Source organism: Cryptomeria japonica, chromosome 9, assembly GCF_030272615.1.
Source record: "Cryptomeria japonica chromosome 9, Sugi_1.0, whole genome shotgun sequence".
Lineage (NCBI taxonomy): Eukaryota > Viridiplantae > Streptophyta > Pinopsida > Cupressales > Cupressaceae > Cryptomeria > Cryptomeria japonica.
In genome coordinates, this window is record NC_081413.1 from 639,276,440 (window position 1) to 639,290,574 (window position 14,135).

The window sequence follows — 14,135 nt, forward strand, 5'->3', positions numbered from 1 at the left end:
AAATAAATAAAAGATTCCAGACAAAAATAGCTTATGCTGACCATATTTACCTTGTCTATACAGCAGAGATCCCTTGTGCTACCATGTAACACAAATGGTTCTATAATGCAAGTTTCTCAATTCCAAAAGCATGCAGAGTCTTATTTGGTTTGATAATTACAAAGGAAATAACTAGGAAACTTATAAAGCAATACAAAAAAGATGGAATTGGGAGGCATACTTATAAAGAAGCAATGGAGGAGAGATGGCCAATAGTAGCAGAATAGCAACCCAAAGAACACTGTTGAACGAAAGAAAAAGCAATGACAGCTTGGCAGCATACAGGCATGTCAAAATCCACACTGCCTTGGGCCCAATTCTATCATCCAAAGCCAAGCGTCTGACCAAAGCCAAACCTAAAACAGTTGTGGTGATAACCAGGTAGCTCGGATACATAACATCATCACCAATACCGAAGTAATAAATGCTTGAATAACTGTACAGCTTATTCTCAAGGTAGCAGACCATTAACGCATGGCTTATGAGACCAAATTCCATCACAATATGAACCTTTGAAGGAAGAAGAGCAAGCCCTGGAATCACCATGGCCAGCACAGTACTAGCAATTATGTACTTGCAAAACGATTTTAGTGCCATACCAGCTAACCAAATATTAAGGTTCCAGTAGTTGTGTACAACAAACCATGCAATTGGCAAACTGGCTGATATCACAAAGACGAAATAAGATGAGAGGCTCTTCTTTGTGAAGAATTGTGATATGTAGAAACCAGCTACAATTGGTGCTGGCAAGAACTGCACAAAAGGCAAAGGATCCAAAATAGTGATGTCAGATAAACACCTGCAGGCACATGTAAATGAATATATGCATCATGTTATTAAGAAGAACCAAAACGGAAATTTATCTCATATCCATACAGAGATTTCAATATCGATTATGAACATCAAACAAATACTTTTTTAGCAGCAACCAAGCACAAAAATAATGCTTTCTGACTCTGTTATAGCCCTTGAAAGAAGATCTAATGCATATGTTCATAACTATTAGTGTAGTAGTAGAGTTGTATAGATGGAGATACGGCATGGCTACTTTTCAAGGCCCTCTAATATGGATACAGCTGGATTGCATATAGTAATATACACATGTGCACACATGCACACACACATTTTCATTACTTAAAAGCATAGTTTGTACACTTGGACTCAAAGAGTACTTGGCAAGCCAAAAATTTCCGACTTGGAGAGTACTCAGCAAAAAACTTGGCAAAACTCAGGCAACTTAAAAACAATTAAATTGAAAAAGAAAAAAAACGTTTTTTTCTTAAAACATAATCTTTATGCAAAATACAACTACAAAATGTATCAAATGAATTTGGTGGGGCTCTATGGGCAACAACCCCATTAGGGTTGAGAGGCAGCACTCCTTGCAGGGCTCAGGGATCAGTGCCCCTAATGGGGTCGTGGGGTAGTGCTGGTGAGGTAAGTCAAGTGGAGAAACTGTGCAAGTTTTGGGCAAATCTCAATGAGTAAACCTTGTGAGTATTTGCAGAGCAAAAAAACTCACAAGTACCCAGCAACTTGCTGAGTTTGTGAACCATGTATTATATCACAAAATGCTTATAGCTGTAATTTCATCATCAAAACAAATAAATTGGTAAAATCATGTGCTACAAAAAATGGCATCACTATTCTCCTCAAATTAGAGTTCCACATCATTAAGATTCTTTTACAAAAGAAAAATAAGTTACTGTTAAAACTTAAGATTGCTTTTGAAACAAGTTGATTTAGTTTTATTAATGAGATAAAATAATTTATGCATTTGAACATGAATTAAGACCACAGTGAAACTATTTATAGTTATAATACATTCAACTTCTTGATGACATAAAAGTTGTTGAGATTCTAGCTGTTTTCAAAATAGAGATCTTATTTTTCCAATTCATGAATTTTCATGAATTTCTTATGTGCTTGATTATATCTTCTTTGTTTAAATGTGAACTCGCTTGACATGTTCAAAAGACTACAAATATTTTGTATAGGAATGAATTTCCCAAACATGCATATACAATCAAAATTATTCAAATAAAAAGGGGACCGTGAGAAATGAAGTGAAACGCAGGCTGGAGAAACGATGCAGGGCAAGTCTTCACAGCAAACCAGGGGCATAACCCTTCGACATGCCAAATGATTCAGGGTGCAAAGGGGCATGGCATGCCTGGTCTGGTGATGGGAGCAAACTCTATTCCACTGGGACAACGCAAAGCAAATGGACAAATGCAGCAGGAGAACCCCAGGTGGTGATTTAACAGAGGCTGAAGCAGCAAATATCCAACTAGGTTCAGGAGGTACTTGGAACCTGAATTTGAAAAGAGACATTGGAGAAGGATGGCCCCATAAAAAATGCCCAACAATAAAGCAATCAAAATTCCAATCAATACCCTTGATCCCTGCAAGGAACGACTAGTAGAAAGGGCATTTTTCACAAAATGGGCAGGAGAGGGAGCTAGGAACAAGCAAATCATAGATTGGTGGGAAAATTTTGGGGGAGAAGGGATCAAAGTCAGATCATTGGCCAAAGGCTTTTTGATAATAGAATGCAGCTTGATGGTTTTATGGCAAAGATTATGCAAATGGGCCTTTAAAGATGCATGAAGCAAGCTTGTATATAAAGGAATGGCAGCCAAACTTTGGCCCACATAACTAGAAAATGGGAAAAACCCTATGTTCCACGGGGACACGTCCCCTGCCTTTTTTCCCTCGTACCCATACCGGGGACGAAACAAGGACGCGGGGACAGGAATTTAACATTTCCTAAGAGTCTCCTTTTTTGGCAAAAACACGGGACATTTCGGGGACGGGTGTTGGGCAGTAGGGGACGGCCAGCTGTCCCCGGGACAGCCAGGGGACACCCAACCGTCCCCGGCACAGCTGGGCTTCCCCTACGGCCCAGAATTTTTTTAAGTCCAAAATAAATTAAAAAACACATTTTTAATTTACAATAGAGGTTCGGCTGGCCCCACCAAGACCCCAAATAAACATTAAAATATAACAAACCTTAATCTAATGCATAAAACAAACAAAAGGAAGAAAAAGACACTAATTTTGACATTTGCAAAATAGGAAAAGAGCAGCAAGAAGAAAAGAAGCAGCTGGTTAAGGAGTGAACACCAAGTGAAAGAGGAGCTTAGGACATCAAATCTACTCCACTAGAGGTTGAGGAGGACGAGACACTTCCAGGATTGCTTGGGGTTCCATTGGTTGAGGAGGCAGCCCCTCATATTGATAGTGACTTGGATAGAGAAACTAGCTTTGATCTTGATTTAGACTCTTAGTCTTAGACCTACCATGTGCTGATTATGGATAGCCATGTATTTTCTTAGTTTATCTTGACATTATGATAGACAGCTCATTATGGATGTTTAATATTTAATATTTATCATTTTATGTCTATTATGGAAGTTTCTGACATATGTTTGTTGGCAATGATTGATAAAAGCATTTGAATTTTGGTAAAATGTTTGTCAATTGTCTTGTGAAATCTCAATTCAAGTCTAATGCAATGTATTAATGTCTATGATGAATGCTTTACCATTGTTATGATATGCATATTTGAAATTTCTCTATATTTGTTAAAAAACCCTATTTTTTTACAGCCGTTCCCTGCCATCCCCCAGAAAATAACCCAAAAGTACCCCTGTACCAGAAACATGTCCCGGCATCCCCTGCCGTCCCCATCCGCACAACTCAATGGAACATAGGAAAACCACAATGTGGATACAATTGAACGATCTTCCAACGGAGTATTGGAATGTAGAAATGTTCAGACAAATTGGTGATAAATTGAGAGTCTATATTGAAGCAGATGAAAATTGGGAGAATAGAGAGTCTCAAGCAGCTGCTAGGATGTGTGGAAGTAGATTTAGATGAAGGTTGCTGAGATGAATTGGAGCTAATTACAGAATATGGCAAATGGAAGGAGAAGGCTGTAACTGAAAAACCAACAGAGGTTCAGCAGATTTAAGGAAAAAGCAAGCAAGATATGCATGGTTGATTCAACAATTGAGATCCCAGAGAGAACGAAGTAGCAGAAGAGAGAAATAACATTGAAATTTGAAACAGAGCCTTGTGATTCCCTGAAGGAAAGAAATTCTGGGCTCCCAGGACTACGAGGAACTCAGGAAGGTAAGGACAGCAGCAGTAAGAGCAGTGATCAACAGAGGACGGAGATACAGAGATTTGAAAGAGGGGTTTGCAAGGAAATTTGTATTTTTTGGCAAAATGAAGATGGACAGCAGGGAACTACAAGATTGAGTAACAAGAGGATTTCTGAGGAGACAGGAGATTTCTAACGGAAGCTGGAAAGGTTTCCCAAGGGGATTGAGATGACTCTCTAGAGAATGGAAGGGAGATTAATGATGCAGGAGCAGATCCAATGGAAGATAAGAACCATTGGAGACCTTACCAAAGGAGGGACAAGGTAACAATAGTGTAGATGTTAACACTAGTGCGCTGGAGATTGCCAAAGACTTGTTTGGTATTTCCACTAATCAGGTTGACGGTAATGAGCTAGAAGAATGGGGTCAGGATTTAGCAGCCCTAGAAGAGGACATGGAGGGTGGGGTACATGAGGAGGGAGAGGTTGAAGGTGAGCTGGAGAAATTGAAGGAAATGGAGATCCCAAGAGAGTTAAATAACCAGAAAAAACTCAAAACTTCTCAAAAGCCTTCTATCAAAGTAACTTCATATTGTGGAGAAAGGAAGAAAACAGGTAGAAAATCTCATTAGGAAAAGAGAAAGCATGGATGGGCATGCAGAGAGACAGGTCACAATCACAAGATTACTGCGATCAGGGAAGGATAACACCCTTCTCAAGGGGCAATGCAGCTGCTTTCATGGAATGTTAGGGGTTTAATGCCCCTAACAAACAAACGAGTGGTTAAACACCACCTAGAGACTTCTCAAGCTGACATTATCCTCATTCAAGAGACAAAATTATCAATAGCGGAAGGAGAGCATTTGAGGAAAAGATTTAAGTTTTTGCAAGGTAAGTGGATCAATGCAAATGGAACATCCAAAGGGTTAGCAACTATGTGGAGATTGCAAGCTGTTCTAGTGGAAAAGATCGTGGAGGGAAGATTTTGGCTAAGTTGTAGAGTAAGAAGCTTTACCTCAAACCTGCAATTTTGTTTAACTTACATTTATGGTCCTGTAGCGTGCATCGGCAAAAAAGCTGAGATTGAACAGTTTTTACTCTCTTGGCCAAATGAGTTTCACATTTTAGGAGAGGATTTTAATGCCATTCTTCATAGCAACGAAAAGAGAGGAGTAGTAGTGAAAAAACTACAATCACGGGTAGATTTTAAAAATTGGGTGGATAGGTATCAAATGATGGATTTAAATTTAAGTAATGGCTCTTTCACATTCACAAATAGGAGATTAGGCTTCAGGAATATTTTGGAAAATTGGATAGATTTGTTTGGAAGAGAGATATGGGACACTTTGCATTTTTATTGAAAAATTGTATTTTACCTTGGTTGTAATATCCCCTACTAGGTTTAGACATGTTTTAACCATAATTAATCTATTTCAATATACTCATGACTCAAACTAAATATATTAGGAGACATTTCCACCTTAACATGAATCCAATCAATGATATTTTTTTGGAAGAGAGATATAGGACACTTTGCATATGGATTGAAAATTTGTATTTTACCTTGGTTGTAATATCCCCTACTAGGTTTAGACATGTTTTAACCATAATTAATCTATTTCAATATACTCATGACTCAAACTAAATATATTAGGAGACATTTCCACCTTAACATGAATCCAATCAATGATATTCCATAGTTTAATCAATTAATTTATTAATAAGTAAATTGTTCATCTATCATACATCCATAATAAGTTTACAAATCCAAGCCCTTACCTATCTTGGGACCATGTCCTTAACATTTTCGGGTCACTGATCCCTACCCTGTCTCGGGCTCATCCTATTAATTGGATTTAGATCGCCCCTCTATGGAACATCTTAATTCCCAACTTCTTGAGTACTGACAGCAGTAGCGAGGAATATATCCAAACATATGCTTCATACTGTTTATTATCTTGTGAGCTCTTTCTGATTTACAATCTAATATTTTTATTTGTTTGATCAAGACATTATATATATATATATATATAATCTTCTTGATACATTATATTATATTATAAATAATTTTGTTAATTGCCTTTTGTATGAATCACTAATACCACCATTGCCTAAAACATAAGTTGTTAGTACTTAGCATATTGGTGGCTGTAAAGACAAACAGATCTGACATGCGGTCTGCCACTAGATATTCAATATGACTGTCATACATATTGCAGTCCAAATTAATATTACTATTAAATTCTGCATAAACATTATCAAGCTTCATATAGTAAGCATTCTTATTAAAAACATCCCTATGCATACCATCTAAGCAAGTCCCTATGCTTACCTCTAAGGACAAGGATGTTACTGCCTGTAACTCAATAATAATGGTTCTGATCTGATCTGAAACGTATTGATATATTAAAAATATATTATGTTCTTTCTTTGATTGTCAATTAGAAAGTTTTAGTAAAGAAGCTTATGAGTACTGCCTCTAAACCTTCTAACCCTTATAAGATTATTAGGAACTCGACAATTAAGAAGTCTGATATAAATACTGATGGTATGATATAAATCTACCAGGTATTGCTGCGAACCTATCCTCTTTTAGTACAACTATAATGGAGTAGACCAGAAATATGATTTGTTTAGGAAAGAGTGACTGGGTTATACATACACAGCCGCTGTTTCAAAATGTAATCTCTGCGATTGTGTGAATAAACATATATGAAAGATGACTGTCATTTTCTGATCGTCTTCTCTGTTAGTTAACCATGTGTTCCTGTTATGTCTTATTGACCCCCTCTCCTTGAGTGTTAGAATAGCTATTTGTATATCTCCCTTGCTGATGAGAAATCGTGCCTCTTCCTTTGGCTCCAATCTGTTTGTGGGAGGTACGATCCTTCCTTGTTTAACTGTTGCCCTTCATAACTAATCGTTTGTCTTTTAATTGCCTTAACCTTGATGACCCATCATTTGTCTTATGCCAACCCATGGTTCTTTATTAATATTAATTAACAAATCGCTTTTACTAAATTTGTGATCGCTGTCCTCAAAGGTAGAGGAACGATCTGTCTAAACATTTGTAGTTTGATAAACAAAAGTCTTCATTACCTGCGATCTGCTGTAGGAACCACAGACTGGTATTGTATTTTAAAAAAAAGATTTTGGCAATTAGAATAAAGAGAGAATAGAGTAGTTTAACGCATGAAAGAAAAAGCAATATTAAATATATAAATTATATATTTAGTATATTAAATATATAAACTGTATTTACAATCAAGAATGCGTAAATTATGTTTATAGTATTAATTTATTTTTATTTGAATATTTCAAGAACATTATTAGTATTAATTAAATAATAATACTTAACAAATAAATAAAAAAAATTCAAATAATCATTCGTTAATAGATATTATATTAATTAATAATAATAATAGCTTCGTTTAGGTTATATATAATGATCAAGGAGGGGACATGACATTGGTCCGGTTCAGACCATTTCCCAATTCAAATTTGAAAGCATGTAGTTTCAGTATCCAGGATTTTTAGAGCTGATTGAAGAATGGTGGAAGGCTCGAAAATGTCTCAAGTAGTCCCAAAGTTAAAGATCATTAAACAGAATTTAAGGAAATGGAATTTAGAGCATTTCAAAAATATTTTTGAGAGGAAAAGGTCTTTAGAGGAGGAGTTGCAGGTTTTGAATGGAGAAGTGTTGGTGCATATGATGAGAGCAGATTTTTAAAGGAAAAACAGTTGTTAGGGGTGTATGAAGAGACTTTGGCAAAAGAAGAAATTTTTTGGAGGCAAAAATCTCATAAAATTTGGTTCAAAGATGGGGATAAGAACTCAAAATTCTTTCACAACAAGAAGAAACAATAATAGAATCTCTAAGCTCAAATTAAACAACAGTTCAATTATTCAAAATCCAGATCAGATTAGGCAGGCAACAGTCAATTTTTTTTGAGAATTTGCTCAACAACAGAGTGGGATTGGATTCGGTAACGCAAAGATAAGTTCTATAGTGTATTCCTCAAGTGGTGACAGCAGAACAGAATAAGATACTCAATCAGCCTTTCACGGAGTTAGAAATCAGATTGGCAGTTGACCAATTACCACTAGAAAAGGTACCAGGACCAAATGGTTATCCAGCTGTCTTATATCAAAAATGTTGGAACATAGTTGGAAAAGAAATTACTCAAGCAATAGAAGATTCAAGGGCTTCTAGGAAGATACTGAGGTATGCAATACTTTTTTACCATTCATTCCAAAAAAAGATAAGGCTGAACAGCTGGATGATTTCAGGCCAATATCTCTTTGTAACACTCTTTACAAGATAATGGCAAGAGCAGAGGTAAACAAGTTGAAAAATATCCTACCTGATGTAATTTCAGAGGAGCAAACAGGTTTTGTTCCGGGAAGCACTATTTTAGATGGGATGATTATTGTGCAAGAAGCAATGCATTCACTCCAAATCACTAAATCACCAGGTACGATAGTCAAGCTGTACATTCGAAAAGCATATGACAAGTTGGATTGAGATGTTTATTGAAGGTGTTGCATGACTTTGGCTATAAGTTTAACAGTGAGTGGTTAGATTGGATTTTCAGATTGATTTTGGGGCCAAGATTTCCAATGTTAATGGATTACCTGAGAGTTTCTTCGAAACCTCCAGAGGCTTAAGACAAGAAGTCTAGAAGATCCATTAATGCCATTCCTCTTTATTATCATGGCTGAAGCTTTAGGAAGAATGATTAGCAAAGAGATAAACTTAAACAAGTTAAAAGGACTGCAAGTTAGAAGCAATTTTCCTCCCATTTCACGTCAGCAATTTGCTGATAACACAATGATATTTGGAGCAGCAACTAGACAAGAGGCAAAAGCTTTCAAAGAAATTTTACAATTGTATTTGAGAGCTTCCGGTCAAGTAGTTAAGGAGAAATCTGAATTTCATTTCTTTTTCACTTAGGCTAGAAAAGAGCAGGAGATCCTAGAGTGTTGAGATACAAAAAAGGACAACTTCCTTGCTCTGACCTGGGAGTGCCTCTCACAAAGGGAGTAGGAACAAATAGGCTATGGGATAATCTAAACGAAAGGTTGGCAAAGAGGATGGCTGCATGGACAGGACATTGGTTGTCTTGGGCTAAAAGAATCATGATGTTAAAGGCAGTTATAGCAGCCATTCCTATTTAATTTATTTGATGTCTTGTCTTCCACTAGCAGCTGAAGCAAGTAAAAAGATGAACCAAATAGTGAAGGGATTCTTCTGGTGGGGGAATGGTGAAAAGAACAAAATTGCTTTAATAGCCTGGGACAAAGTTTGTCAACCAAAATTTGCAAGAGGCTGTGGTATTAAAAAAAAAAATATTACAAAACGCAGCTTTAGGAGCCAAGTTGGTTCAAAGGATGCATAAAGAACCACATTCAAAATGGGCAAAGTTGTTACAACAGAAGTATTTAGATAGTAATTTGGATTCTGGAATATTAAGAAACCTTAAATCCAACATATGGAATTTCATGTTGAATAGTAGATATCTTATCACGGATTATCTTACATGGAATATTCACGATGGGAGAACAGCAGTCTTTTAGGAAGATTCTTGATCTAGTTTGATAAGTTTGTACAACATTTTGTGATAATTAAAGCATCGCTGCAACAAAGGTGGGGTATCTATGTTCGGGATTCTGATAGAAGAATGGAAGGATGTAATTAGGAACTGGTCTTGGAAACCTTTTGACAACTTGGGACTGCCTATAGAGGAAGTAGAGCAGCTAAATAACATTTTGAAGGACAGACGAGTGAGTTTGAGAGAAGGGCAAGATGTCATAGTTTGGCATGGAGCAAAATTGGGTCAATAAAATGTCAGAGAAGGATACAATTTGTTGGAGAAAAAAAGAAATATCAAAGCTTCAGAAATTCCAATAAAGCTTTGCTGTAATAAATTGTGTATGCCCAAAGCTGGAGCATTCACTTGGGGCTGCTCTGCAAAAGAAAATACTAACTGCAGACAAGTTCAAGAAAATGGGGTATTGGGGACCTTCTAGATGTCCGTTGTGCAAAGGTGAGGAAACAACAAATCATTTGTTGTTAGAATGTGCTTTTACCCAGGAGTGATGGAGATGGCTTTGTGCAAGATTGGGATGGGTAAGTGCTCTTTCGAATGATATGTTGAGCCTTTTCGAAACATGGCAAATTATAAATAGTAAAGCCTTATTAGCTTGTCTTTGGATAATTAACCCATCAATTCTAATATGGGATATTTGGAAAGAAAGAAATTGGAGTGTTTTTTAGGATAAGGAGATGATAGTGATTTCCTTCTTAGATAAGGTGGAAGCATTGATAGTAGAGGTGCCCCATAACAGGTTAAGGGAGCAAAATCTCAGGGATACGAAGATCACCGATTGGGATACTCTTATGAGGAAACATTGGTATAGTTTGAAGATTCCTCAAGCTGTAGGACCGGGGGATTTAGATTCTCGGACTTTGAGAAAGAATGTGGTATGGCATCCTCCTCCAAAGGGGTGGCATAAGCTCAACTTTGATGAGGCATCTAGAGGTAATCCAGGGGTATCTAGTGCAGGGTGCATAATCAAAGATGAGAAAGGAGAGTATTTATGTAGGATAGCCAAGCCTCTTGGTATGGGAAGAACAATGAAGCTGAATTACAGGTGTTGATAACAGGACTTAAGAAATGATGGGAGTTAAAGATACATGCATTTATGGTGGAGGGAGATTCTCGCATTATTATTACAGCATTAAGAAGGGGATCAATGCCCAATTGGAAACTAAATGCTTTGCTGGAGGAAGCTTTGGAGATCTACAGAAAATTTTATCTTATTTCAGTGGACCATGTCTATAGGGAGGCAAATGAGGAGGGAGGCAAATGAGGAGGCAGACAGGTTAGCTAATCAGGCTGTAGATGGGGAGAATTTTTGTGTTTAGACAGAGTAGAATTCCTATGTTAACAAGAGAGTCAAAAAGTATGGTTGAGCAGGACTCAAAGTATGTTTCGCTGACAGAGACAGGATTTTCTTAATCTTATTAGTAGATAGCATCTCAACTCAAAAGTATCAAAGGCAATTGTAAAGCACCAAGGAGAGCGAGAGAAGTTAGCACATTCAGACAGAACAGAGAATGCTGATGGAAGGGATGGAGTGGCAATCTTTTGAGATATTTAAGGGAGCGGTTGTTAGCAGTCCGGAGAAAGCGAATTAGCAGCAGCAGTAGCTGCTAAGTTTATGAAATCGGGGGAGTTGACAATGCCTATGCGCAGCAGGGATCAGTTTTATGGCACGCTGTTAGATTTGCATTAGGTTTAAACCAGAAAATGATCGAATGAAAAGTTGGCTTCTATCAGAAATTGATATGAAAATTATCTTAGCTCGGCCCTCCCTGGCTTTGTTGAAAGATGTAGGAATTATCTGGAAGAGCGGAGGATCTCCTCCAAATTTATTGTAATAATCTTGACTGACTTTCAATAAAATTATCTTCTTACGGATCAAAAAAAAAATTATTCAAAAAATTGCAAGGAGATGGAGACTAAAGATTTATGCATTTTAAACATCTACGTTAAACAATAAAGATGAGGAAGCTAATCCCTACCTTAAGAGGCATGCCCACAACAATAGACCCTGTGAGAGACACCAAAATTGACAGGCCAGTAAACAACACCGAACCAACCGAACTGCTAACCAAGCCAACACCATAAGCTCCCGCAGCTGAGGCTCCTCCCAACATGGTAATTGTCACAAGAACATAATTCCAAGGAGGCGCAACATGCATATACCGTCCAAAAGAATAAAACACGACTCTGATTTCCAAACACACAGTCACCACCACCAGTGCAATGGCTCCATTCACAATTCTAACCTGCTTCAACTGCGCAGGATCCTTCGAAATCCACCACAATGCTCCAAAATTGGAGGCATACAATTGGAACAGAAAAGGCAGGAAAAAGAGCAGAAAAAGGTCGCAGACATTGGCAATTGAACTGAATATCACAGAGTGATGAGATCCGATGTAAAATAAGAGAGGTAAAAAGAGCAAACCTAAAGTATGAAGTGTACCTTCCAGGGGACCTAGAATTAGGGTTTCCTCTACAATTTGACCGCCATACCGCTTTTCAGTTTTTGTTCTGAAAGATGACTGTCTTGGCATGGCATACAGCCAGTAAAAGACCGAAACTATCACCATGAGGTAATAAGCTGCGTGGTCCATTCCGACAGCCGCCACGGCCCCCCATGTCCAGATCACCGACGCAGTAAATGGAACACAGGAGAACAAAATCCTCTCTAAGGCCATAACAATTGACGGATTCTCCAGCTGAAGCCATCGGAACTGTAAAGACGCCCAAACTCCGATCAGAAAATTGGCCTCAAAGCACACCAGCACGCCAATCACGTACAACGGCCATGAACTTAGTCCAGACAAAAGCGAACCCCCTATTAAGAACGCGAACTGAGAAATTATCAGGGTCGACCAGATGCCGAAGAAGGCGCCTTGTTTTAGCTGGATGGCGTCCAGAATGTAGGAAATCATTACACCGACTGTAAGCGTTGCCATTACCGGAAAACCTCCCATTTCGACCAGCAAAAGCGCGCAAGGGACGAGGGCGATGGCGATGCGTGCGTTGTACTCGAAGGAGGCCGAAGAGGAGAAGCGAGATTCGCCAGATCGAGACTTCTCCGAGCGGTTCAGCGGCGAATGGAGGGAAGGACTGCGGTAGGGAGTTTGATCCATGGTTTGGAAGTCGGGGGCTCCCATTGTGGCTATCCGTGGTGCAGCTCGCAACGAGGCTGCAGAGTAGGGATCGTCTTCCATCATTTTTACAAACCAGAAATTATTTCAAAACCAGAAAGTTTTTCATAGCATTGTTCACAGGTTTCTCCACCTGCTGTTTCTTCTGTTTGAGCAATTTAAACCGCGGCTTTCCATTCCGGCATTGTTGTATTCGCCATATTTCATAGTGCCCTTAGTGTTTTAATTAAATCATTTAATCCATTTGGATTTTAAGGAAAACTTGTCCCTTACCGCTTAGCCGAATCCCCAGAATAATGATATAGGAGATTTGAGTGGGGACAAAAATAATGAATTGCCTTCAGAATCCACTGGTCTCGATGGTTATCATATTGGCAAGATTGACGTGGAAATATATTAGTGAGCAATGAGGATGGTTTTAAAACCAGAATTATAAATAATTTGATTTGTTTTATTAACATGGAGTCTCATAGTGACTTTTTTAATCATTTGTATATTTAAAATATTGTATTTTGAGTTAATTTAAAATTAAATTTAATTAATTTAATTATTTTTATTATGAGTTAATCTGAAGGTGGAAGAATTAAATTACATGTTAGGGTCTCATACTTCATATTGAACCATGGTTTATTTCAAATATCACGCCAACACATGAATTGAACATCTTTTATCATGCATTATGAACTAAAAACAATTCATCTAATGATATCAGCATTAGTATTGCATTAATATGAGAGGTTAAATTGTACCCCTACTTGTTGTCTTCATCTTATTAAAAAGTTATTTGTTCTACATTTTTACAAAGGTTCTGCCCAAGGAAGTAATATTCTCATCTTATTTAAATTCTAAAGCACTCAAATCAAGTTTCTATTGGAGGATTACTTTGATTATTTAAAGTGAATTGAGAATGAACTTCTAAAATTTAGCAAATATCAAATTCATAAATTTGGTTCAAATTTGCACTCATAGAAATGAGCCTAATAAAAGAACATGTTTTTTATATATTTTGATTTGTTCATGTGATAAGCCCTAATTTTCTACAATAAGTTGTCACTTTAAGATATTTAATAGAGACATATTCTACATCAAACCAAGAGTTAAGTACTTATATCTATCCTTTTAAATTATAAATATTTAATTTTAATATGTTTATCATTTTCAACACTTATTCTTAAAATATCTTATATTAATGATAATTTATTTATTTATCTTAAAAATATGTATATAGAAGTATTTTATTTC

The 14,135-nt window shown here is 37.2% G+C and overlaps 1 protein-coding gene across 1 annotated transcript in view; it reads right to left on the reverse strand.

Annotated features, from left to right (window-relative positions):
- The window catches only part of LOC131046107 (uncharacterized), a 68,823-nt gene extending 55,590 nt beyond the window's left edge, over positions 1–13,233 (reverse strand). The window contains exons 1-2 of the mRNA XM_057979774.2: positions 11,739–13,233; positions 221–792 (exon numbers count right to left, since the gene is read on the reverse strand). Coding sequence (XP_057835757.2) covers positions 221–792; positions 11,739–12,959 — 1,793 coding nt within the window. The 5' untranslated portion in view covers positions 12,960–13,233. The remainder of the gene's footprint in view (positions 1–220; positions 793–11,738) is intronic.
- Between the last annotated feature and the right edge of the window lie 902 nt (positions 13,234–14,135).